The 27,774-nt window shown below is 37.9% G+C and overlaps 1 protein-coding gene across 12 annotated transcripts in view; it reads right to left on the bottom strand.

The window, feature by feature from the left end:
• The window catches only part of ANO4 (anoctamin 4), a 221,767-nt gene that overhangs the window by 23,870 nt on the left and 170,123 nt on the right, over nucleotides 1-27,774 (bottom strand). For all 12 annotated transcript variants that reach the window (XM_084506049.1, XM_084506043.1, XM_084506040.1 and 9 more), the window contains 7 exons: nucleotides 22,871-23,005; nucleotides 22,014-22,110; nucleotides 21,413-21,473; nucleotides 14,911-14,993; nucleotides 8,685-8,825; nucleotides 6,155-6,319; nucleotides 2,462-2,498 (listed from right to left, as the gene is read on the bottom strand). In XM_084506049.1, coding sequence (XP_084362175.1) covers nucleotides 2,462-2,498; nucleotides 6,155-6,319; nucleotides 8,685-8,825; nucleotides 14,911-14,993; nucleotides 21,413-21,473; nucleotides 22,014-22,110; nucleotides 22,871-23,005 — 719 coding nt within the window. The remainder of the gene's footprint in view (nucleotides 1-2,461; nucleotides 2,499-6,154; nucleotides 6,320-8,684; nucleotides 8,826-14,910; nucleotides 14,994-21,412; nucleotides 21,474-22,013; nucleotides 22,111-22,870; nucleotides 23,006-27,774) is intronic.

The following is a 27,774-nucleotide window of genomic DNA, read 5'->3' as shown; positions in this document are numbered from 1 at the left end:
GCAGGCACCTATCTGAGCTGGCAATGTATTTGTAAATTAGCCTGCTGATTTCTATATATAAGATGACAGTAGAAATTGTATCCAAAAGAAGCACACAGCAAGCTAGCTTGTAAAGACTTAGAAACCTGTTTAGGTATCTGGGTACGTATATTCCCAGAAGACTGCAAGATAACATGTATATTCTTACAGACTCAGGTTTTTCTCTCATTTCCCGCTCTGCAGTCTACCATGACGACATGGACGCAAAGCATGCCGCTGTAAGCTGTGTAAGTGCCTTTTGGTTAGAAATGTCACGCTGAACTGAAGTAAATCTTCCTTCTGTTTCTGTTTCATGGATGTGCCTGCCATGCTGGCACCTAAGGACTCTATACAGGTATCAGCAGAGTGCCACTTTCCTTGTCCCAGGGAGCTCCTCACAGAAGACAGAGAAAAAATACTTTGCAATAGATGGGTAAGGCAAATGGGAAAGGGGAAGATGTATGCCTTCGCTTCGCCCTTAATCTACAGAGTAATCAAAGCAGGAGTTAACAAAACAACTACTACACCAACACACCACTATCATGTCCTGTAACTGCTTTCCAGTTGGCATGAGCCTGTTAGTAATACATTGCTATGAACAGGAGTAATCACAGAAGTAGAGGTAGTTATGACAGTTCTGGGCATCATATTGGTAGTACTTGTATACATGTATGTACTTCAAAGGGTGTACAAGCACAAAAATGATAAACTAGATTCTCTTTAATTGGAGCCACACTATCCATGAGGAAATTTCAAATAGATGACTCAACAAAAGTGTAAAATAGACTATTAATTAACAACTACTCTAGTAATTTGGAAGTAACTTGTCAAGAAAGCGAAGTCTGTGCATGCCACTACATATATATTCAGCTAAGCAGAAAGAAATGAAGCATTGTGGATTTTTGATGCCAGTCCGTGGAAAGGATAAGTTTGACTTTTACAGGGCTGCTGCAGCTGAAGCTTTGCTCATATTCCTATCAGAGAGAATGGCAAAACTCTGGAGTAACACAGACGTGAGTTCCGAAAAGGTCATGTAAAATATGAAGAAGGACATCCTGAATGTAGCTTTGCTGCCAAATCCACTCTGAGCTTATTACACTGATAAAGATCATTCAAATCAAATCAGCTACTTAGGCCACCAGAGTAAATAGTACAATAAATGCTGAACATTGTCAGAACAGCTTGACCCACTGAATCCTCAACACAAGTTATATCTGCAGAGGCTACAAGAAGCAGACCTACCTCGATGATAACCTGGCAGAAAGTAATCAAACTTCAAGGTCTCTAGACCATGTCTTACTGTCCCCAGGATGTCAAAGAGAAAAAAGTGCATAGCCTACACAAACAACATACTTGAAAAAGTTGTATTTCTTAGCTGTAATTAGTAGATGTCTTTTCCATGGGTGCAGAATGGCAATAATATTTTAAATATAAGACATAAAAATGAGGAATCTTAATCTAAGAAACAACAGTATAAAATGCTACCTCACACAGACACACTTTGAACACATTGCCTAGGACTTTCTAGATGTAAAAAAGCCCTGACAATAGCTAGCATCAGCTGTTCCTCTAAGCAGAGGTGAAAATCTGTAGTCCTGGTCCAAAATATATTACTGAACACAGTGGAAATCTGTAGTCCTGGTCCAAAACATATTACTGAACACAAACTCAAACTAATCTCCTAAAAAAAATTCTCATACACATTCAATGATATGGTTGATTTTGCAGGACTTTAGCAAGCATCTCATTTCAGGCTTCTTGACATCAAGGAGCCCTTGCCAACTGCCACCAACCACTGCAATCTTCCAGTGTGATCAAGATCTCCAGAGACTGCCTGAGCTGTGGATAGATGAGTTATTTGCTACTCTAGTACTAGCTGACTGTAAAAACAAAGAAATATGTCAACCTTACCCTAGCATAAAGATCACCTTTAAGGCTGACCTGAAAAATTACTTAGAGTACCACTAGAGTTCAGGTGTCGGCAAAGCTGATGAGTCACCTACTTATTTTCCCTTCCAAATACTGACCCTCCTACACAGATATGTTTGAGAGTCAGTAAGAACTTCAGTTTCAAGCTACAAATCTGGCTTCCAAAAGTGATTCTTTTGTTTCCAGGTTTCTGCAAAAGTTGGGAGTTTGAACATTCAGTCTCTCTGAAAACTTATGCTTCTGCCCCCATGGTAACAATTTGTTTAATTTTTTACAAGGTAAGGGGTTGGAACAGGAACCACGGACTGCAGGAGGGTTTCTTGGTACTGCTGATTCAATTGTACTATAGCTTAGTTGATACTCTTCTTTATTAAACCTAAGAAAAACTTTCATTCTTATAGATATCAAATTAATCAGGACTTTTCATATCTATACAGACAGTTTGAATGCTGTCACAATATAGGGACAAAAAATCAGCACAATATCATTCAACTGTGTATTTAACACCACTTACCTAAATTTGTCAGGAAAAGAGCTACCTTTTCATACAGCTGTAACAGAGAAGAAACAGGCTCTTAGAACATGGCCAACTCAAAAACTATAGTACTGTTTCTAAGTAATTGTTTTTACATGTCAAATCTCACATTCAAATGATCCCCGTGATGCTCTGGCAATGATGATAATAAAACTATATATTAATAATACAATAATCAGAGAATCAATCAAAGAATAGTAATATTTGTAAAGCTTATACACAGCTCTTTTCATCTACAATAAATGTGGAAAAAAAGCTGTCACTGTCCCTATTTTATGTACACAGTGAAAAAGGGTTTGACAACTTTTCCAAAACATGAAGCAGAATTGTGGATTGGGATTTTTGTTTTGGTTACTTATGGAGCATTTATCTCACAAAGAAAACCACTCTATGCTCTGGGATGCAGGTTTCTGGTGCCTTTTTGTTTTTCTGTCTTTTTTCCCCCCTTTTTCTTTTTCCTTTTGTTTTCTTTTTCTCTTTCTTTCTGGTGCTGAAAGGAATGAAGTCACTGGGGAGTCAAGGTTCTTCAGAGAAAGCCTTTCATAATCCCTACCTCCAGACACATATCTTACCCTGTGTCAGTGACGCTGTTCTAAATCCTAAATGGCACTTGCTGAGATTAGCATGTACCAAGATCTCCAATTCTCTGTGAAATTGCTAACTTAATAAAACTCATGAAAACTAACTTGGAGTGTTTCCACCGTTATTGTTTGCAAACAGCTTTTGAACCTGTAAAGCATACCACCACCACCATCATTATTAATGTAAATTAATACAACCATTTCCATTTGCTTCAAATGAGGCTATGGTCTGCTCCCACAAAATGCTAAATGTCCTTAATTCTCACTGATGCATACAGGGGTAAAAAATTCCTCATATTTCAGGCTCAAGTACTTAATTATTTCTAAATTGCATATAAACAATGTTTCTTTTCATTTGCACTTATTCCTATAAACCATTGTTACTTAAATTGAAGTAAGTACAATTTATAGATTAAACTGACTGCTTAAGGTCTGAAGTTATCCTGAATTATCTCATCTGTGTTAACAACCACTTCTTGCTATGAACAGATTTTTGCTGTCTTTGGTGTAAAACGTTTTGATTCAAGTAATGAAAAAGATGGTTTCTTCTAGGTTTAAAAGCATCTCCTAAGGGCAACTGCAAAAGTGCTAAATGTCTGGATGGTTTATATCTTGAACCCAGCAGGGAGTAGGCTATTTTATAAATGTACATCGCTCTGTGGATGTGGGTATCAAACCTGTATGTTGTTGCTGTTCCTCGTGGAACAGTAAGACTGCACTAGAGCTTCTCTTAACAGCATTTGGACCAGATTACCTGCTACCGCAGTTTATCACTACTCATCCGAAGGGATCTCCTCAAGTATTATGTAGTTCATATTTTCTATGTACAGTGTCACTGGAATTAAGAGCTTTTATTAACCTAAGTAAAGCCAATGATTGTTCCCAGGTCAGGCAGCATGACTGTCTGGGTGATCTTACGCTTGAAGGTCAGATCATTCTGTCATGATGGATGATGCATCAGTGTATTTACCTAGCTCTCAGAGCATGTAGTCTAGAACTTACTTGTGCTCTGTACCTTTCCCCTGATGATTAGAGAGGTTGTCAGCTTGTATTAGAATCACCAGCTGTTTTCCAGGCTTCCTAGTAGAGAATTCCCTATTGTTATATATGTCTTGGTCCATTCTGGTTTTATTATACTGTCTTAGTTTTCTCTACTTCTGTTTTTCTTGAGTCACAGTTTGTACACAATTCAACTACCTGATTGCTGATGGGAAAAAAAAGATTTTTTTTTTTTCAAAAGAAACTGCACTACTGTCCTTCGGTAAACTACATTTATCCATCATAGGAAGTGAGGTTTAATGTTTGTAACTCCTCTGACTAATGCAGCTAATGCAGTTTCATATTTTGGGGATCTTTTGTTTCCATGAGTGATATTCAGTTCTAAGGATATGGTGCCTATTGCATGGCAATGTGCACAAAGCTTAAGGAATCCATCTTTTCAGTGCTCTATTAATTTGATATATTTTGGGAAATAAAACAGTTTCTCAAAAGGCAACCTCAAGCCATCCCTCAATATTTTAAAAATTTCTCTAAGCTGTAGAACTCTTTGAGAACCAAGTATTTTTGTTTGCGCAATATTGCTTTGTTGCTGCTTCACTGCATATACAATGGCTTATATTGAGGACTTGGAAACAGATGCTGTACTGACATAGATATATATAGTTTTCTTTTTATTTCTTCTATGCTTATTGTGTGCTCTATGTAGATTAAAGAAAATCCCCCAAAGCTGCAGATAACAAACAATAAATCAAAAACAGCATAGAAGAAGAGAGCCCTCAGTACAAATTCAAAGAGAATTAACAGCTTCCACCTCTTCTTTCTGCCCTTTCTCAGCCTATTGTCCCACCCTAGGGGAAACATAGTCAACAATTCTTGATAGACTGTTCTAATTGCCAATCCAGTCTTGCCTATGACAAGGGAGAAGTGAAGCCCTGCCACAACGCTTCTTGGAACCTACTGCTCTATAAAAAATGGGCTGTTTGAATTATTTTTTAGATGATGGAAATGCTTCAGTATTGCACAGATATGAAAATAATCTCCAAGCCAGTCCTTGTAAACATGCAGGCCTGAAATAACATCTTGTAATTCCTCTATAAATTTCCCAGGTAAGTCAGCATATGTTCTGAAGCAAAGCCTAACATGCTTTTGACAGAAGACTCTTGCCATTGAGTGGGCAGAGATACTCCAGTACCTGGATGATTTGTAGGCTGATTCCTCCTCTCCCTTAAAATGCAGTCTTATAATGACAGTTAACAAAACACACTTATCTGAGAGTAAAAGGCCATACATTTCTTGCCAAGATCAATTAACAGAAGGCACATTGCTACCACAGCCATATCTGCATCTTGATGGGAGGATGAAACTTTTCCCCTGTTTAGTCTATGGTAAATTCTATTACTGGGACTGTTGCTACCTGGAAATGCCCAAGCCCAGTTCCAAACCATTTCACATGTTCACAGTAGGCTAACCTCAGCCAGTGAGCAACCCCTTCCCCCCAAATGCACCTAGATCACATCTCTGCTGCTGTCACCTTGAAAAGGCCATAAGCAGCTCATGGAACAAGTCATGTCTGCTCAAGCCTCATGAAGCTTTCACCCCTTCTGCATATCGGCATTGTATCTGTACATTCTGTACATGCACATCCTGACTGGTGCTAACATGAAAACTGAAGCTGAAATAACATAAATTAGTTCAAATAAGAGCTACACTTGGTCAACGTATTTAAAAAAGAACAACCAAACACTTATTAAAAACAAGGATATTGATTAAACAGGCTAAAACCTGCAAACATGAAAAAGGAAAAAAAAAAATGAGGCAAAGGATAAAACAGAAGCATGGATATGTCTTCTTAAAACATTTTTTTTTTTTTTTTTTAGAACAATCAAACATGCTTTACTTAATGTATTGGTTTCAGAATTGTACTTCACATAAGTGTTAACATGTCCATGAACAAAATTGTCATGTCCAGCTTAGCAAGGCATCATGTAACCTCCGTTTCTGCTGAAGTCAGGATTTGAAAGTATTCAGTACTCTGCAGGCTGAGATATCTACCAATCTGGTGACTCTCTTTGAATGTATGAGTTCTACTCACCACATTCAGTAGCATGATAATGCAAAAGTTGATGCACACTGCAGTCCCTGTAGTTGCAACCTGAGAGTTATTCCTGATTAAAGCCCACTTAAAGGCAGCAAAAGTGCTGACAGTCACAACACGGTAAATAACAATGCCAAAAACAGCAGCAATCACCACACATATCTGAAGGAGGAAAACAAAACAAAACAAAACAAAAAAAAGAGAGATAGAACAGGTGTAAACTTTTTTTTTTGAAACTGAAAACCATACCAATTAAAAGAAAGGCTTGAAATACACATCAACTTTGGTTCTAGAGAAAAGTTTCAACTTGAATATTCCTCTTATTGTGGATTCCTTTTTATTTCCATAATGCAAAATACCTATAAAGTCATATTAAAATAATTTTTCATTTTAAGCATTTTCTTGACTAATGTATCTGCTCCACAGCATTCATGTGGAAAACAGTATTGCCAGCTCTGGGAACTGGGAATTTGTCTTACATGTATGTTTGACAATGTACAAAGGCTATTCTCAAACTAATGTCCCACTGTGATGATGCTGTATCTGGGGTGCAATTTGTGCTTCACACTTGCAGGAAAAAATGTCTCCATTTGTAAGCACTGTCTCAGCAGCAACCCTAGCAAGCTCCTCTTGCAAGCTGTTTCTTGTTGCAGTTCTGGAAAGATTCTGCCTGGGGAAGGTAACAAATTCAATTGCCCTGGTAATTTCTTCTCTGATGAGTCTTTCAGCAAATGTGACACTTATAATGTGAGAGCCATGCAGCTGAGCCAGCCTGTTAAATCACTTGATGTTCCATATGCAACAGTTGAGCACTAAATGACAACTGTTTTCCATCGTGACCAATTTATGTCACAGTTTAGCAAACCACCTAAAGGACAAACAGTTGGGAATTAGTATGGGTGACGCATCTCATACAAATGCTGACACAGTACCCGTTAGCTATCTTATTAGACAGGGAGAGTTTCTTCAGTAGAAGACAGATAGTACTTCCAAAAGCTAGATGCATACTGAAGTTATGCAAAAACAACTTAAACCTGTCAAAACCAACACATATCTAAGGTAATTGAATGGGAACAATGATTTTGAAAATATTAAGTGCTAATCAAGCTGTTTTCATATGTTATTAGTGACAACACTGTTTGACATAATCACAGTGCAGAAGAATAAAAAAAGTTAGGTGTGTGTGAATGTGAAGGGGCAGTTTATTAGATTATTTGCTACCACACTGGCAGCACATAGAAACATTGCAAAGTTACCAAGTTAGAGGATTGCCTCTGGATTCCCTGCACAGAGCCAAGAAGAAGGACCCCTTTCCTTTGGTAACATGGAAGCACTGATCCAGTTGAAGCTGTATTTATAACTGCACTGTGAGTCAATGCTGTGAGATTTTGAGAAAAGCTCTAACTTGAAGTTTTGGTAAACGCATCTCCTGTGCTTAAAACTATTCTTTTTAATGGATATTTTTTACATAAAAGGGGAAAAATCATTATTTTTCTAATTGGAAGCCCATGCTATGCCAACATTAAAAAGTATCTTCAGTGAAAATAATCCTTGTCTTGTTTCAAGGACTATTACGGAGACAATTTGTAGAGCATGAAATTCAGGACAAGGCTACTCTCTCTAGCAGTTTGAGTAAGATCTACTACTAGGCCAAGAAGATTAATGAATGTCTTTTCAAAGGGCGAAATTTTCATTTTTTTTTTTTCAAAAAAAGAAAAAAAGTATATATATATATACACATATACAAAAATACAAAATACAGAAATACACCTGGAAAAGCAGTAGTAAATGTCCAAGTTGATGACAACTGTGTTTTCAAGATAATCCTACTGCTACTGCTGTCATGTGAATACTAGTGAATAACAGATTCAGAAAAGTTAGGGGATAGGGAGCATTTTAGCAGAAATGCTTGCTGCTCTGTTAGGAGAGACTTCACTGAGACTCCACTGATGCATACAGATTTGTAGTTTGGAAGGGGGAGAGAGGCCATATTTTAGACAAGGAACTTCAATTTCTCTATTTCAATTGCACTAGGAATAAAAGCCCTCTTTTCTTACCTCTGCAGTACACTGAAAAAATAGGAGATCTTTAAGCACTTTAGGCACCTAAGCTAAGTTCTCTGTAGAGTGAACAACTGACTCCCCCATGGCACCTCTCCATCACTCTGCACTATCTACATGGGGAGGGTAAGGAAATTCAGTCAGCTGAAGTTGGTTCCTAAATCTGATAATGTCACTACTCCAGCACTTGTATAGTTACACATCGCCTATTCATATAGCCTTAGCAGTACTCCTGAATCTGGACCTTGAAGGAAAGATTTAACTAACTGTGAGACTCAGCAAAGAGTAAACTAGTGTGGGACTTAACAGAAACTCAGGATATTTGCTCTGTACAGATTTTCAGTCAGCAGTAAACATGAAAGAGCTTATTGCTCTTTCAGTCATATCCAGTATCTCCATGCTCTCTCATCAGAGATAATGATACTTTGTATTATTTTAAACAGGAAAAGAAATAAAAGTTCTCAAACCATAAAAAATATTCCAGATGCAGAAACAATGAGTCTGCTGCATTTATCTGCAAATGCTTGATAAGGCTCTGGCTTCCCGGATATGGGGTTCATTCGCTCTTTCTTGGAGTACTTGGCTTCAAACTGCGGGCGTATTTCCTCCTAGAGAACAGACAGACAACGTTCATGTACAGTACAGCTAGGAAAGATTCTGACTTCAGATCATTTTTTCAGATCACTGTTAATGAGAATTATACCTTGGAATTCAGTAGCTGGCACAGATACTATAAAAGCTGAGCTGGGAAATCAGCGATCTGTCATGAAGACTCGAATGCATCACTATATCCATAAAACCATATTGGAATCATTTAGTAAACTCCCTGATTGACTACTTATCTAAACAATACCTTTTCAAACTATATGACTGCAAGCCATGTCATTTCAAAGTTGCTATCACAGGGCTTTCCAGACTAGCATTATCCTATTGATACTGGAACTTTACAACAATGACGGGAGGCTGCTTCATTTTCCAAACCCAATTGCTGTTTGTTCAGCAGTTAGGTGACAGCAGCAGAAGACTTTCATTATTTAGAGAGGCTATGCCATCCAGCAGTACTCAATTCCTTTTTAGCTTGGACAATACCAATAGCAGGAGCAGCTTTCAGCAGCAGAAATTTTAAGTCCTGCTTTGCTGTAATACTCTCTTCCAAAATGAAACCTGGGGATTTTTTAGACTGCAACTTGGTTACATCTGTTTACAGCCATGTTAGAAGACAGGGTTCAGCTGACACTGCATAGTTTTCAGCTGCAGTACAGCTCCCCCCCTGCCTTGCCATCCAGCAGGTTCACCACCACCAGCCTGTCCTGGCTTGTCCTGGGCCACCTCTCCCAAGCCTGACATCAGGGATGCTGCCAGAGATGAGAGCAAGCAACAGGCTGCTGGGATGGACTCTGACAGCTGCTGACAGACCATACACATTGAATCGAGTGTTACAGTGCTCTGGTACATGCTGGAGAACTGGCTCATTGTACAGCTGGCTATGAGGAAGCACAGAGGCACCTCTCGACTGCCTTTGCAGTTTTTCTGCCAGGTCTCTGCTGTGCATTTTGTTGTAACAGTTAAGAGCCCAATGCACCGATTTCATTCACTTCCAACACTTCAGCTGCTCTTAATTGAACTTTTCCTGACTGAAAGTTATTGATTATGGCTATAGGTTAATCATTCTAAAAGCTTAGAAATGAGCAGACCTTATATAGCTACATTGAAACTAGCAAATGGTAGTTGCTCATGCAAGACTTTAAAATATGAATAAAAATAAGATATCCTAAAATCCTACATCCTTTTAATATAATTCCTCTGGGAAAAGTAAAAAAAGTCTCAATCTCAGTCAGAAGTTTTGAAGGCACTTTCTCAATATCCTTAATTTCCAAATTCAAACAGCAACCTGGTAACATGCTATTTAAATAAAGATGAGAGTCATGCATGCTTGGCTGCAATGTTTGTCTAACTATGTGCTTGAGGGAACTAGCACTACATTAGCTAGTGGCTGAGCTAGACAAGCTAATATATCTTTTCCCTATGATTAAACACAGACAAAATTTTGCACGTGTAAAAAAAAAAAAAAGAAAGTGAGAATGCAACATGGCACACAGGAAATAAGCATCTGAACCTTGGCAGAGCAACACTTATTTGGGGTATACACAAAGGCAAAGCATGTTTCTGTGGAGGCAGGGTACTACCTTGCTCTTATTCTGCCCTGCTCACATTGTTTCTGCCATATCAGGGCAGAAGGCTGTTGAGAAGATGAGAATCTAGCAGGAGAAACAATACAAGTAATATTACCATGTGCCCAGGGACATCCAAAAGGACAGAGTGTGATGGCATTGAAGCAGGGCACTCGAGAATTGAGCTCTGCAGATTGTGGAAGGGCTCTGCCAGCTGACCCACTGAGCAATACGCAAGAAACCCTTTCTTTTCTGCAGCCCTCTCTAAGCCAACGCCTGATTACATTTTACGATCTGCGCTATAAGGAAGCTTTCTTACTGTACACACCTGTCCATAAATCTAGGTATCTTCTACAATCTCCAGTCAATTCAGATAATGCAAATGCAAATGCTATTTTTAGAGATAAATCTCCACACAGAACTGAAACTCTGGCATGAACCTTCATACTTGTTTAATGACACTCAGCAATGTTGAGCACAGCTTTGAGAAGGAAGCAGACAGTTCTATATCTGCCTCACATTAACAATATACAAAGTGACACTGAAGAAAAGGAAGAGTGCACTGCAAATAGTGACAGAAACCATATCTCAGAGTCCAGGAACACAGTGCAGTTGGTTTCTTGTTGCACACCCCAGGCAAGACCCTGTTACTGTCGACGTTTCCCACCTTGCATCTCATTTACAAGGAAAATAAATACAGATATGCAGGGCTGAAGGAGGCAGTATACATTGTGCCCATGTCCCCATACTGAGGGACCCAGACACTCCAGGGGCTGTGGCATGCCCTCCTTTGGCGAAAAGCTAAAGTGGTCAGGCATTCAGAAGGTCATGTACATGAACAATTTGAATTCTCCTTCCTGTCATCTTAATTGCTTGATATTTTTTTTTTTTTTCTATTTCAGTCTATTGTTAGGAATTAGCAAATTTCCCATTGTAGCAGAACATTTTTCAATTTGACAATGAAAATTGAAGGAAGCAAAAGCTAGAGATGGCAGCTAATGTTAATAAAAACAACAATTTTCATTAATAGAAGCTTGTGACTTAGAATGGTAATTAGAACTGTTTAATTGATTTCTGTGAAATAGCTAATAAAAGAAGTTGGCTCAGTTTGTCCAGTGCTAACTGAATGGAATGAAGAGAAGAAATCTAATTGTCAGAGATTTTATTAGAAAGAAGCATTTTTAGGAGTAACATTTCATCTTATGGAGACAAAGTTTCACTGACATATCACTGACATATACAACATCATGATCAACTCCACATGATGCGTCTTTTTCAATCTGCAGACATTTATCAATAAAACAGGCTGTTCTTCTTCCCTCTTTCTCAACCATGCATCATTCAAATTCTCTCTCTCTCTCACTCTTTTTTTTTTTTTTCCACAGAAGAAACCGTTCTGGTTTCTGGAATATCAAATATGGACTAATGTGTACTGCCTTAGACCAGATCTTTCTGCAGAAGAGCTACTCTAGATTTCTTTCTGCAATATATCCTTTTTTTTTCAGGAGGTTTCTGAGTTCTTCAACAAGTGAATTCTTGTATAAATCCAATCTTTCCTACTCCAAGTATATATTGTCCTGTTTATCCCAGATGTAGAAAGGGGATTAACAAAAAAAACCCCACCAAAGTCTGAATCTTGATCACTGGGACAATGACAGCAGAGCTACCCATGGAACTAAGTCTCCTTTGTGAAGGCCATGGTTTTCAGGTCATCCTGCTTGCAGCTGAAGGCAATTGCAAAGTGAAGGTGGACTTTGAACTACAGAAAAGGGAAATAAACTCAGCGCTTCTTCACCTGGGGACACGTGCCTCCAAATCTGTGACTGTGTTGGGGTCAATGTCCAGCAAAGAGTCCGGTGGAAAAAGAAAAGTGCATTATCTGATACTTCTAGGAGATAAGTCAGTGATCAGTAGAGCTGACCTGAAAGCAGGAACCTTTTTGTGTTGTGCAGCAGTGTTTGGCACTGGCAGCTATAGTATCTCCAGAGAAGACACCTCTGGGAGGCAAGCAGCTCCCACCTCTGGGACCCCCCTGCACGTTGAACAAAGCAGAAGGGAGGAGGTGATGTCTCAAATGACAACTGGATACTGATGCTCTGATGTCTGGTCACATAAATCTTTGAGAAGCAGCCAATTGAGTTCTTATTGGCATGTTTAACCTCTAACTCAGGAGAGAAAGTACCATCTGGCACACTGCTTCTGAAAGGCTTCTGCTTCCTGCTGTAGAGACCGAAAAAGCTCCCTCCAGAATGGCTCAGTGAATAACTGTGGCGCAGGTACACTCAACAGTGCCCCAAGATACATGATTATGGCCTTGTTGACAGACCTCACTGGTAAAAGCCTGGTGTGAGAAAAAAGGACCAGCTGACCATCCAGAGGGATCAGGTGTCCTCTGAAAATCACAGATATGCATATGCTATTCTGCAGGCCAGACTGAAATAATATGTCAGTGGGACACAAACATGTCTTATCAAAAGTAATGTTATTTGACCAACATCATAAAATAAATGCATCACATTTCTAAGAGGATAGTTTCAACTACAAGAAGCTTGGACAGTCTTTATGACCGGAAGAGAAAAAATCAAACTCTATTGCTTACCTTCTGTCTTTTCAGTTATTCCAGCTGATGGGATGGCTGCCTTTTTTTTTTATTTTTTTATTTTTTTATTTTTTTATTTATTTTTTTTTTCCCTAAGACATAGACATGTTACTGCTTTTAGAAATCAGAGAGCAAGTCTTACATAGGAAAACTTTCCTCCAGCCTCTGCAAGAGGACAAGAACCTTCAGTGGCAGCAGCAAGGTTGCAAGTAGAGCAGTGGGCATGTGCACGAAGAGGAGAGGGAAACAGAATAAGGACTGGTCCTGAATGGGCTTGGACCTGTGGTGCTCACTCCTAAGAAAAAGGCTCTTCCGAGCCTTACCACAGCAGACAGATATTGCTTAGTACTATTATTACAGGAAAGAATAAAAAAAAAAGAAAAAAAAATAAAGAAAAAAGGAAAAAGAAAAATGAAAAAAAAGAAAAAAAGAAAAGAAAAAAGAAAAAAGAAAAGGAGAAATGAAAAAGAAAAGGAGAAGCAAGGCATCACCTAAAGATAACTTTACTAGGGAATCCAGTATTTGTAAATAAACTGGCTATAAAAAAGGAAAATTTGGATAGATGGCTTTATAAATTGCATAAATCCCAATTCCAGGAATCTTAAATGGCAAAAGGTGCAGACATATAGCATCCCATTCCATGACTGTCTGCCTGCCAGACCAGTCTTCCCAGGGAAAAAAATAAATGACTTGGTGGTGTATTTTTTCAGTCCAAAGGTTTCTTCTCCTTGTGGGAAACTGAACTGTAATCCTGTCCTGACTTAACGTTTGATATATCTGTATTCTGCTCTACCTGCCAGCAGCAGCAGTGGCCTTTTTGCCAAGAGGGACAAGATCACTGCAGTTCAATGGTGATCAATATCTGAAGCTCAGGCAGGACTGTCTCAGTGTCCTCTCTCTGTTACTCATCAGCATTGGCAAGAGCAGGCTGCTGATCTCAGGAGAGGTAGATCAGTGTTCTCTACATATACCAGAAAAGTCCTGAAGTGGCTGAGACTTGGCAGCATATGTGCACAAATACTGATAGTCTTGTTGATATAAAGAAGCCAGTATCTAGTTGTGTAAGTTATTTCACTTCAGGTTCTTGCCTTATTTTCTTAGTCATTAAACATTTCAAAAAAACAAATGAACAAACAAACAAACAAACCAACAAAACAAACAGACAAACCAAATTAAAACAAAAACACACAAACACAAAAAACATCCTACCAGCAAATGAGCAATTTTACCATGTCATGGCCTCAGTGAACTACATTGCCTCACAGAGAAAAAGCACATAACTCAGAAGTCTGTTTCTCTGCTGGCAAGACTAGTGAAAAATATACTTATATTTTTTTTTTTCCATGGAGGCAACAATATAGAAGTTCAACTGTATTCATAGCAGTCCAGCAGTCTCTTACAGTCCCTCCATGAACTTCAGTACAGTCTCCGCAGAGTAAGGAAAGAAAACAGTGGACACCTGTACATCCAAATCCCACTCAAGGAACACTTTTCCTGCCACACCCACAGAACCTTGCTTTTCTCCTGCACAATAAAACCTGCTAGTTCCCCTCAGACATCAGTTCTCAGTCCCAAGAGCACGGTGTTCCTTTCTAGTAACCACCATGGGAAATGGTTAAGACTGCTTTTCACTGTTTGCTACTTAAAGAGATTTCTTCTGCCCACAGGGAATGAATTAAGTGCATTGAATTGGTTTATCTCCATCAGTTTGGATTTACAGAGGTGTAAAAGAGAGGCTGGTTTGCCCTGGGGAAAGTTTCTTCACATTCCGGAGGAAACATCTAAGGAAAAAAGTGCTTATTTTCTAGTTTATGAAGTTTTGAAGAATGAATTAAAAATAAATCCAAAAGAAAAATGTTCTTATATTTTTAACCAAATCTTTTTTGTATTAATTATTAGAGAATACATTTTTTAAATACAAACCTCTTCTTCTTCCCAGTCTATCAAGTCCCAGTCATAAGCAATTACTGCTCGCCTTCTTTTCCAAAACTCCAGAAAAACAGTAGCTGAAGCAAACAGAAAAACAAAAACAAAACCACAAAGAATTGTTATTAAGACTAGAAAATGTTAAGTACTATCACAGAACTGCTGAATGAAGCTGTTGCATTATTTTCGTCTCTTTGCATAAAAGGGTTCTTTTAAACAGGAAATCAGGCTGATGATCAAAACTGCTTTCAAAACGTATTGCTTTCTAAGGATTACTCTGCTTGTGTCAAGTATGATTGAGGCTTTAGAGAGTTCACTTAGTGCTAAATGAAAATGTTTAATTTCTAACCAACCAAGGGAAGACTCTCAAAAAAATAAAATTGTTCCTGTGAGTCATCATTACTAAACACAGCAGACTTCTGATGAAGCTAAATGTTTACAGAGGCTACTGTAGATTAAGAAGTAACTTTCCTTCTTTGAAGATGATTTAAAATACACTGGAAATGGAATCCAGGGGAAGCCTATTCAGGTGAATGTGCAAATCTGCTGACTACTACTGAAGAAAATGGAATATTGTCTTACGCTTTGCTAACCCAGATGATATCTTTTACCCTACATGATTTTGTATATGTAGTGTGTCACACAGCTGACAATTAAACATTCTGTGCTGAATAGCATTTAATGACAGAGTTCAAGATGCTGTAATATGCTTGTACATGACTGCTTCCATTTTGCAATGGAAAGAACAACCACGGAAGCTTTCAGTCATCCAATCATACATTCATATTCTGGAGATTAATACTGAACGACTATTTATGGTTAGACTTTTTAAAATTTATTTTGTTAAAAGAATATATAAGCTCCCACTGTGAGGTTTAGCTCTTGCATTTACTGCTCAGTGAAAAGCATCTGATTGATAACCATGAAGAACATAAACCTTTTTCTTCATGAACTAGGACAGTATCTGCTGTAACAGCATCATGATAGCATGGCAATATGTCCCACATCCAATCCTAAAAGGGTCTCCTTAATGGACCATCTGCTTTACTGCAGCATATTGATAATGACATGCTAAGCACTGAAATAAGTTTGGTGAATTTTTTAGCCAGGAAGAATTATTATAGTTTAATGTATCAGTCAGTGCAGCTAAGATATGCTTAGAAAATGAACGCTGCAAGCAGATCAGGTAAGATCAAAAAGCACGTTTAAGGAGGTAGTTTTTTGGTTTGAAGACATTTTCATATATCATGCCATCCTCATTCTGAAAGCTGTAGTCTTGTTACTGCAGGTAACCGGCTACTTTAATATAATTAAGGGAGACATTTAATCTCCTGATCTCCTGATGTCTGTATCATAGACATAGATAATGGCTATGAATTTTTACAATAATTGCAGTGTTGGATCAACAGGTTGGGATCAACAAAACTAAGTGCTAATGAGGCTCTGCTGCTGCTGCTGCTGAACCACCACATTGGTTCATTCCTTGACTTGTCTTCTGCTGGAGCTTCTTCTCTCCTATCAGCTCATGCTGATTTATTTTATACAGGCTAAGCAAGTAGCCCTGCCCTTTTTGGAGTTCTGGGAGAAACAAATCTGATTGACTACCCCCACTCTGCTTCCATACCAAAAAGCATCTGGAAGCAGAACTTAAGTGGGTGTATGACTACACAGGCCTGAACCTCTCAGATACATCTATGACAAATTATACTTACTTTTTTTCTTGTTTTTCACTCACCTGTAGTGAGGATTCTATTCACACTATATTTAGAATATTTAGCACCTGTCAGAGTTAGTATGTGCAGCTCCTGAAGCTTCTATAGAAAGCTGTTTTCCAATCATTAAGTATAAAGTAGGATGATCTCTACAGCTCTGTTCTTGCTTTTGCTGTACCACACTTCCCTCTATCCAGGTCATATGCACTTTTCCCTTGCTAGATATTATAAAATGTGCTATAAATAATCATCTTTGATTGATTCACTGTACTACTGATGTCTTCTCAAAAGTATTGCATTTTGAAATTTCTCTGCTTCTTTTGAAGTAACCACTAATAGCCTCTATCACAGTTCAGCATTCTTTTCTGACTTTGACAGTGTAACATGACACAGTTGTACTTACTGTCCTCCTATTTTCCAACTGGTATATTTAAACCAGATGCTAATAATTCTCCAAAAATCCTGCTTGGAATTTTGAATTTCTCATTGGCCTTAACTCCCAGGTTATCAGGTTTTTTTTTTTTTTTTTTTTTTTTGTATATTATTTTTGGTCTTTAGAGATCAGCCTTGCAACTCAAACTTCAGCATCCACTCGAATAAACATCTCTCTTAATATCACCTCCTCTGATGCTTTTGAACCAAGTTATGATCTTCTCTAGTAATGCAAATGGCCTTTTGCAGCAAATAGCTTAGTCCTGACTTTCTTTCAGAAATTCTTTCCCTACTGTGTTTAAGAACACCTTTTAATATATCTCTTCTCACCTTTAGAATATGTTCAGCATGCCAATACTACTGCTAAAGGACCTCCTTAAATTCTGTCTCCTCAGAGAGCACATCAATGTGAATGTTTTATGCTAGAGGCAGGGTTTTTAGGAATGTAGTATCTTTTATTAGACCAGCTGATATATTTAGAAAAATGTTTTATGTTGGCATTTCTTATTGCTTGGAAAAAAAGTGTTAAATTTTTCATGTAAGGCCTTTTTTCCTCTCCCGATTTGCCTTTCAGCAAGTGTTCTAATGTTATCTCCTTTATCAAAGGAAACAAGCTTGTAGATAGACAAGAAGAGATTATAAAAAGGACTTTTCTTGCATCCCATAGTCCTCCAAAGATATGCAGAGGAAGAGGAATAAACCAACATCAGTCCACTGTGTCTCTAGCAAAGCATTAGAAATGATAAATAGTTGGACTTTCTAGTTGAACTTTGCTGTTGAGCTTCAGGCAATGTCTAGACAGTGACATCTTTGCACTGTTTTTTTCCAGTACTAGATAAGCAAAAGCTTCTTCCAACTGGAAAAACAAAAACTACTTTTGTCTGGCTTTACAACAGTATAGTGGAAGTCAAATGATTTACCTTTTTTTTTTTTTTTTTTTTTTTTTCCTCTTTCTTTCTTTCTTTCTTTCTTTCTTTCTTTCTTTCTTTCTTTCTTTCTTTCTTTCTTTCTTTCTTTCTTTCTTTCTTTCTCTCAAGAATTACTTCTTTCTACACTTTAAATGACAACGTACTTGGAATGAACATGTTTCTCTCATATTCTGTCTTTGCTATGAATCCAGTTTGGATAGAAAAAATAGAGAATGAGTCTTTCCTAGAAACTGGACCTATGGGTTTGTCAAGCTTGACATATCTCAAGGCATACATAAAGGGCAAAGTGTATGTGGTTCCCTGTAGCACAGAAACACAAAACCTACTATTGCTTCCCTCATTCTGAAAGCTTTGAGCATCTGGAAAACATTATTAAGACTATAGATTCTCAAAAGGAATATTATTCTGTAGTTTCTGAGGTGAAACTTTGAGCATCAATGGCAATCTGTCCACCAAGAAAAAGAGTATTAGTGATTATAGGGACTTATTGTTTCCTATGTATATACTTTAGTAAGTGTATTTTTTTCCCTATTATATGATTTACTTTCACTTCTTATATGGTACTTTGCTTAAATGAGGTAGAAATACAACAAGTGAAGTGGTGGGTCAAAATATTTTTTTGATGAAAAGTGTGTTTCTCATCCAGTACTTCCTGGTGCACTTGGCAATTCAAGACTTACTTTGATGGGACTTTCTTCACAAAGAAACATTACAAAAGATGGGTACCTGTGCTTCAGAGTACTACAGCCAGGCTCTTTGCTCCTACACTACTCAAGCAGCCCACTTGTGGGGTGTGATGTTTGTGATGGTGATTTCTCTCCCTAGGCTAACCACAGCAGTTGTTTCATCATTTGGAAATGCATTTTATTTCTATTTATAAAGCAAGCAGGCAGCCTGCTTTGTCCATCAACTAAAGATGACTTTAGAATAAAAGGAAGAAAACCAACTTTTTCTTCAAAGAAAGCCCAACCATGCCTGGTTTCTGAAACCCCCATGCAAATGGCTGAGACTTCTCCCTCAGGATGGGATACCAATGAGAAGTACCAATGAGAAATACCAATGTATTTAAAGACAGTGAGAAAAGGTTCTTTGGATAATAAGGCAGTGGCACTGCCATCATCATTTTGTATGTCACTCTCTGTCAAACTGGATCATCTAGAAGGCTGAACTTTTCTTAGCCAATTTGTCACCTGCTTGACAGTTGCTTCACTCTGACAGAAAAATCATTTCCATGATCAAAATGCTATCATTGCTTCTTGTCTTCTCCTACGATTTACTGAAATGATGGTAACACCTGCAGCTGCCAGTAGGCTTACTGCAGATTGAGAATCTATTTAAGACAGGAGGTCAGCCAACTCATAAACAGGACAATAAAATCACTGAGGAGTGTTGTTTTCCTTATTCTAATGTAGATATAGCCCTAACTGTATTGAGAATATCTCCATAATCTCACTGTTTTCTCAGCCAAGTGTTACTCAAGAGACTAGATTTTGGGTGGAGCCATAGCATTGGACCATTCCCCAAACCATCACCCTATACTCACACCCTTCTTCCTGTTGCTGCCTCTACATCCCTCTGGGTGGTAAGCTCACAAGCACAGTGTAATCTAACAAAAGTGGGGGAGAAAGTCCTTGTCCTAGCCACTGTCCTATAGTCTCTTCTCCATTAGCCAAAATACACATAGGACAACTTTTATTGTATTTTTTACTTTCTTCCCTGTGTGTTTAGGTGCTGGAGATGCATGGATGGGCAGTGCAATCCCCAGACCTGACAGGCTGGTGGGAAGACAACCCCCAAGGGCACTGGGGCTTGTAGTCTGACAGTGATACCTAAGAAGAGAGAAGAAGGAGAAGCTGACCCAAGTGGGGTGCAGCTTCTATCAACTAGAGCTAGGAGAGAGAGAAAGCCTGCTCAACTAAGCATGCTCAGCTGGCCCAGCCTTCTCCAAGACATGGGAGACAGCAGGCATGGCTACCTGAGTAAGGGACTTCCCTTCCCTAGAGCTGCTTTTTCCCTATTTATGAACATTGCTAAGACATAGGTGCACAGTTGTTTCCAGGAAGCAGTGTTACTACTAAGGAAGAACAAAAACAGTGGTGCAAAAATCTTCACTCCAAAGACACACCAACAATTAGAAACAGTGGTATTCTGCTAACCTGTCAATTTTCCTATCTGAGATGAAAGTCCCTGTCTTGGAAACTCTCATCTTCCATGAGCATATAGAGAAAGAGGTTGGAAAATCTAGGTATGCCCCTCAAAATTTCTTTAAGGCTTGACTTAGAAATTTTTGGTGATGTTTTGGTGATGTTAGAGCTCTAGTGGAGCTCTAAAACAAAGCTGGAAATACCAAGGAGAAACAAAAAATCTGTACATTCTGTGGGTTTTTCCCTCAATATAACTTGTGATATTTTAATAGCATCAATATTACATGAAATGTCATGAATAGGCTTGATTAGAATATGACTTAATTAAATTAGTAGACTTACACAAAAGCATAGTTTTGGAGGAAGGAGCTAAGAGAGACCACTAAACTAATTTACATGTATCTTCTCTGGTTGGCTCTGGCACTGTCTTTTGGATCTCTCTTGCAGTTCAGTAAGGAGATTCACAGATTAAAATGGAGATTATAAAAATTAATTTGACACCTTTCCCTAGCAGTTTAAGATGTGAATAAGAACTGGAAAACAATGACAAGGTCAGGATATCTCAAGTACCTGGAGTTGTGAGATGGAAGCCATTGGAGCACCTCATTAAGCCATTTTCTAAAGATGTTAACCTTTTCTCAAGACAGTATAATAGCAGCAAAACATCTTGGCATGCTCAGGGCATGTTTGAAAGACTTTATGTGTTGCCAGAAATTACTGTTTCTTCTCTTCAATTCTGCTTACAAGGCTACAGTAGGCAAAATAGTTGAGCCAAAACCAGAACTGTCCTATTGGCAAAATTCCGCCTCCATCACAACAGTTAGACCAATTATGGATCAGTTTATCATTCAACCAATTTTCGATTTATTTCATCAGATTTTTGCTTTGATAACAACCAGCTCAAACGTGTTTAAGCTTTACTGCCTTTCTGCAGGGAAGATAAAACAATACATTAATACATTTAAGTGCAGACAGTAAACTGGGCTTTCCTAAGCTAAGAGAAGCCCTAAGTATTAGCAGGCCCCAAAAACACACAATATTGTTCTACCTGCACAGACACTGTATGTTGCATACTTTGTTTTTTTTTAAATTAAAATGATTAAAACATTAAAAAATGATTTCAATCATTTCCATATTCCTTGTGCAAAAATAGAAAATAAGCAAGCCTATATTTTTTTCCTCAGTGTCTAAAAACGTGTGCTGGAAATTACAAAGACCTATGTTGCATCACAAGGTTTATGAAAAGCATTCTGCAGTCACTCATATTAAAACAAAAACTTACCCCACACTGCCATGAAAACAGCAAAAAAGACAGTAGCTCCATTGTCAAAAAGGTGTGTTACCTGATGGGGATATTAACAATCTGATCAATTTATGATAATATGGCTTTATTTTCTATTTTCCCCTAGTAAAATTAGCACAATCATGAGTGCAGCTGGCCTGACAATCCTGAGGACTGAAAACTTTCCCTTGATGTATGACATGCACCTGTCAATGAACTCCATATCAATTGACTAGTCACCAGCCTGGCCCGGAACTCACCCCTGCCAACAGTAAGCATGAGCATAATTTCAGACCCAAAGCATTCATTTTATGGAGCCACTTACAAAGGATGGATCATAAGATAAAAGTTGATGCCAAGGACACCGTAGCACATGCATCTAGGATGTGACCTCTGGGATTGCTGAATCTGTAAGTGCAAATTGCATTCAAGTGTTTTACAGCCCAAACTGAGTCCTTGTAAAAGACAATGGATGTTAACATTGGCTGAATTTGATCTGTCCTTTGAAGATTTTATCTACCCAAGCTCACTAAAGACAAATGCAAAAGGTGAAGGGAATTCTATTACCAGGAAAACATTTCTACTTGAATAGTTTATGTACCTTGGCATAAACACAGCTGTCTGACAACCTCATGAAGGGACAGTATTTATCACATATAGGACACATTATGATATCTGTAGCTTGACAGACTTCTTTACTGGAAAAATCAAGAAGATAAAAGTTAATAGTTTGATGCACAACAATCAGTCATAGGTTTCATTGATAGGTTTCACTAATAAAAGTCAGTTACTTATTGAACAATATTGGTTCTTTCTGTAACTGAAGCCAAGATGCACAAAACTGTATGTGCGTAATTAAGATTTGTTCACTGTCCAAGACTTTAGCATTTGTAGTCATAGCTGCAAGGAACAGTTCTTCAAGGCCAACTCAACAGTAGCTCTTTACCATTTCTAGCTTCTCATTAAGTCAGAAGTGACCTTCAGCTGGACAAGGGTGAGAATGAGCACAGGTAAGTTTGACTCAAGGATTCTCTCAAGGATTGTTTTAAGTGGGCAATAAAACAGAGGTGGGGCACTCAGCAGAAGACTGAGGGGGTTCTTTGTCTTAAAAATGCCTCCCTGAGGTGGACCTTTGGAAACGGCCTTGAAGAGAGTGAAAATTCCCTACTCTTCACCTGGTCTGTTATGACAGCAGTGAAGGAGCCCAAGCTCTACTTTTTCCACTTTATGCTGAGAGGCCAACACCATCCAGAACTGGAAATGTGCTGGAAACATTGCCTCCCTTTCCAGTTTAGGAACACAAAACAAGGGAAGCTCAAAACTGGGCATCTTACGAGTACCAAAGAGTCTTTTCCTGAGTATTCATTCAACAATTCAAAATTAAATAACTGACAATTCATACTAAGAGCTCTTACATTATTCATAATATCCCAAAGCTGTAATTTCTGCCCACATTACCTGACTTGGCAGTGGCTCAAAGTGGTGACTCCATACAAAAACACGAACAATCCAATGAAGGCAGCTGGGAAGAGCATCCCCGTGTACCAGCCTAACCAGGCAAAGTACAGCCCAATTTTCTCACCAAAGTATCGTCTGTTTTAAAATACAATACAGAGAAATTACCTGTCAATTAGAATAAATCTGCTTAATCATTCTTGTTAATAGAAAACAAATTTGTCTATTATACGTGATGAGCAGACCCAGACCTTCCTACAGAAAAAGACTGCAATTAGGCTTCTCTATCCACACTGAGGAATGTGCCCATTTCTAAAATGAATTTAAATATTCACTAACCACAGTTCATGATGAAATTACTAGAGACATTGGAGAGGAAACACTGAGAACATTAGAAAAATAGTTCTTTATGTCTGGGAAACTGATGAATTTGTTTTTGAGCTGTGTAACTGTATTTCCCAAGTAATTTCATTGAAATCAGTTTCAACATTGAAATTGGTATTACAGAAGAAAAAAGACTTGAGTCCAAATTATTTCTAAGAAATTAATTAACCAGAGGTTATTCTCCAATCAAGTTTATTTTCACTTGTTTATTTCTTTTCTTATCTCAGTTCCTGGAAAATTAATCTCATGACTGTAGTACAGGTGGAGAGAAGAGTGCAAGTGATGTAAAGAAATTATCTTTATGTTTCATCTTACACTGATTTGAGGGAAATAGTCCAAATCAATACTAACCTGTTAGCCATATTGTCTAAAAACTAACAGCAATGTGATCAGGAACTTCCTATTTGTGACATATTCATTGGTATTTTTCCTCTTCCCAAACACAATCACACTCTATGTATCAATGAACACATCCAGCATGTAAAAAACCTGCTGGAGTTAGCAGCATAGGAGCAGTCTGCATGCATTGTCCTGTGTTTGGGTATCATGTGCACAGTAGGCTTCTGATCAGATTAGAATGCTTTACAAATCAGTATGTAATGAGCATGGATACAATGGAAATTTTAAGAGATTATTTGCAATAATAGTTTTAAAGAATGAGGTAAAATAGGTAAAATGTTATTCTTGCACTTCAGAGACTTCATGGACAACTTAAAAGTGCATGTCAAGTGAATTGGAGAACATCTGCTGATAAAAACCCTCATTTACACTAATGATGAAACTTCTGATCTCTCCGGAAACAGAGTGAAGTGAGCTAGCATTACTGGCTCCTTTATGCTACCAGAACACATTTTTTTTTTCGTAGAACTTTCAAGGTCAGGAAGAACCCCACAATGTGCTTTGGGACTGGAGGCAATGGGGAAGAGAAAGAAACACTTAGTCTGGAATAGACAAAATCATCAGTTTTCAAATGAATGTCAAGATTCTCCAGCATTAGAAATATCCGTCAGAGTCCAGCTCACGCTTTGTTGGATGATAGGAAGACTGACCTACACTGTTTATTATCAGTTGAGTTTACCAACATTGCATCAGAGGCCAAATATTGTCATGTTTTTTTTTTGTGTGTGTTTTTTTTTTTAATTTATTTTTTTATGTTTTTTATTTCTGTCATTCAACAGAGAAACTAATTTTGGGGCTAAAGAGGTGGAAAGCTAACAATAACATACTCAGTTCTGACAAGGGCAGCAGGTCTGGTAGTAAAAAGACAAACTGGAAACTGCTTTTTGAGCCCTGACTTAGGAGAGTTAGTGAACCTTTTGGCCTAATTCTTTGTCTGACACACAGGATATAAAGTTGTGTCTGCTCCACTGAAAAAGAAAGCTCATATTTTAAGCTTTCTTCCGATTAATATTTATGGACCTATTTTCTCCATGACAGAACCACGTTCAAAGTAAACCTAACATTCATCAAGATTTATCTTTTTATTTCATTCCCTGCATTCAGGGATGAATGTTGCCCCAAATATCTGCAATGAAAGGAAAAGGCACGTTTCCTTCTTCTGAGGCCACTTATGAACCTGGTTTTAAAAATAAGTGCTGCATGTAGACTTTTACTTTTGTGCCTATTGGCTTAATTATGAACAGTTTCAATATTCCACCATCACCCTTTGCTTCACAACAGGTATTCCACAGGCTACTATAACCAACTTCAGGATCAAGGTAGTATTTCATTTCCTCTGAATCTGTAGGTACCATTTTTTTTTTTTCTATAATTCTCTGCTTAGATCCTACTAGGTAAAGTGCTGTAGAAACAAACTATGACAATAATACGGTCTTTGGAGACCTTCCCAGGTACCACTTTCAGAGCAGTTCCATGTGTATTCCAACCCATAATTGGGTTCAGCTGGACACTTAATATCCTCAGGAGGAGGTAGCTTAGAAAATCCTTTGCCACTCATTTTGTACCATATATAGTGAGCAAGGTCTTTTTTTTTTTTTTTTTTTTTTTTTTTCGGTAAGTATATACTGAAAATAAATTTCATAGATCTCTCCAAAGTGGTGGCAGTTCTCTTACCTGGATGGTGGCACTTTACATAAAACTCAGCAATGTATATAAAGACTTCCAGGGATTTTTTTCTTCTCTTTTTTAGGGTGTACCTGTGTGCATTATTTATACCCGAATTTCACCTGTTATCACCCTGCTCACTGTAGGACTCTTTGCATTTTTCCAGCCTTGATGACATTTGCATGTTTGTTAATTTTGCTGTCTCATTAGCATTTAATTTTTCAGGCTGTTAATCATAATAGAAAAAAAAAAAGTTGTGTATCTTTTATGGTTCTCCCACAGAATTCTTCCTCTACATAAAACCATAAAAGCAGAGAAATAAAATCACGACCAAGCACCTAATAGAATAACCCATTGCTACTATGCTCATATATATTGTATCATTAGAATTAAAAAAAAAAAAAAGGAAAAAAAAGGAAAAAAAAAAAGAAAAAAAAAACAGAAAAAAAAAGAAAAAAAAAGGAAATCTCAGTTTCTTGGTTTTATGCCAATGTTTATGAGCTCTCCAATACAACCTATCTTAGCATCAAATTGTCTCTCTCTTTACCCCATTCCAGTGGAAGATCTGCCACAGATTGGGTCAAGATGTCAATTTCAGTATTTATCATTAAGGTACATTTTTGAAATTTAGTAAACTACAAAACCTGATTTCAAACCCACAAAATGTGTATTGGATTCTTCTATGTTTACTGACCTTCATTATATAGTTTTTTTTTGTTTGTTTCTTTCAAGATGCCTAGAAGAAAGTCATGGAGTTAAAATATAGAAAAGTCTGGTCTCAAGCTAAAAATATATCTATCTTCATTAATCTTTTTGCAGGTCAGAATGAAATCTAATACAGAAATTTTTACACCACTGAAACAAGTTGTGAAGGAACTAGAGTTTTCTAACATGTTTTGGATATATAATGCTCTCTGTAATATCTAGAGCAATGTGGTGGGGAGGAAGGCTTGATGGGGGTTTGAAAAGAAGTTAGGTTGCAAACAATTCATTTAATGTACTAAGTGCATGTTATTCAGGCATTATTTTTGCTTTCAGATTCATTTAGGTAGCTTTATAATGAATTTATAAATATAGCTTTTTCCCACCCTTTCTTGTCCTGTAAGTGGCATGTACAAGCAGCAGTAGGAATCATCTGTGGAAAGTCTAGGGACAGCAGTTATGCAAAGAAGTGTGAAGGAAATGATCCAACTCCTTTAGGAATTACTGCAACTATTTTCATTGATGTATGTCATCCCTGAGCATATAAATATAAAAAGTCCTGCCTTTTTCCAATTACCATCAGTTCTAAGGATCTTAAATTATTCTTGTTAAGTAACTATGGATACTAAGCTCCAACAGAAGTGTAATTAAAATCACACTGCCACATCCTGATTCATAATGGTGCCTCTGCAATTGTGCTGAGTCTGCACCTTCATATTGCTGTGTGTTTCAAAGCGGAGTGAAAGCAGAATCGTGCAATTACCCTTAAATGACTTTTTCTCATTCATCTCTAGTGACTAGTATCTCCAATAACAGCCAGCTGATGAGAATAAATGAAATCTGGAAGGCACCAAATTAACAACAACAGAGATGTGAGCCTTCATTTTAACAGCTAAAGAAAACAAAATAGTATCGATGTATGTATGGACAGTTTCACTTACCACAGTGAAACTTGACTTTAAGGTGGAAATATCATATCTATTAATGAGATTTTATGTTTTGTTACCTACAACTAACCTACTCCTTAGCTTTTCTATAAACATATATTAAAAGGGAATATCAGCTAGCAGCAGTGAGTTCTGGCCAGATGTCTGTGAGGAATTAACAGCCATTCACTCCTTTTGTACAGATGACAACACTACACCCTTCAAGCACACCCAACATTGTTGTTCTGGGGGAAAAAGAAAAAACAACAAACAGTACCATACAAAATTGCTTCTGCTGCACAACTGGTACTAAAAAAAAGCTTTTGATTAATCTATGCTTACTGAGATAATTCCAAGTGAAATTAACAACAGGTCTTGCTGGCGTTGTCAGCTCTTCAAGTAAAAATCCCCATATCACTAGACATGTGAGTTCCTGAGGCAGTAGATAGGGAAGCTGTGGCAGGAGCTAGAGAAATGTGAGGGACCTAGTATCCATGAAGAGAAACAAAAAAGGGATTACTCCTCTTTTCTATCACTCCTCCTTCAGCGAATTCATAGCAGCCAACAGCGCACTCTAGGAAGCTAACGGCAAGACTGGTTTGAGGCTGCAGCTTTGAATCCTGCTGAGCCTGATGGCTGCTGAGACTCATGCTGCTGTGAACAGACAGAGCCCTGCAGCTCTCCTTGCCCCTCTCCTCCTTGGATTGGCACCTACTCTGAACCACCACAGGACACCCATGACCGCAGATAAGGGGTCTACTACTTTGCTTATTTTCTCTTGTAAGACAGTTGTGGAAAAATCTTTGCATGTTACTGTCTGATGAAAAGCTG

Source organism: Aythya ferina (genome assembly GCF_964211825.1).
Source record: "Aythya ferina genome assembly, chromosome: 1".
Lineage (NCBI taxonomy): Eukaryota > Metazoa > Chordata > Aves > Anseriformes > Anatidae > Aythya > Aythya ferina.
Note: the sequence above shows the minus strand (reverse complement) of the source record. Positions and strands in the feature narration are given on the sequence as shown.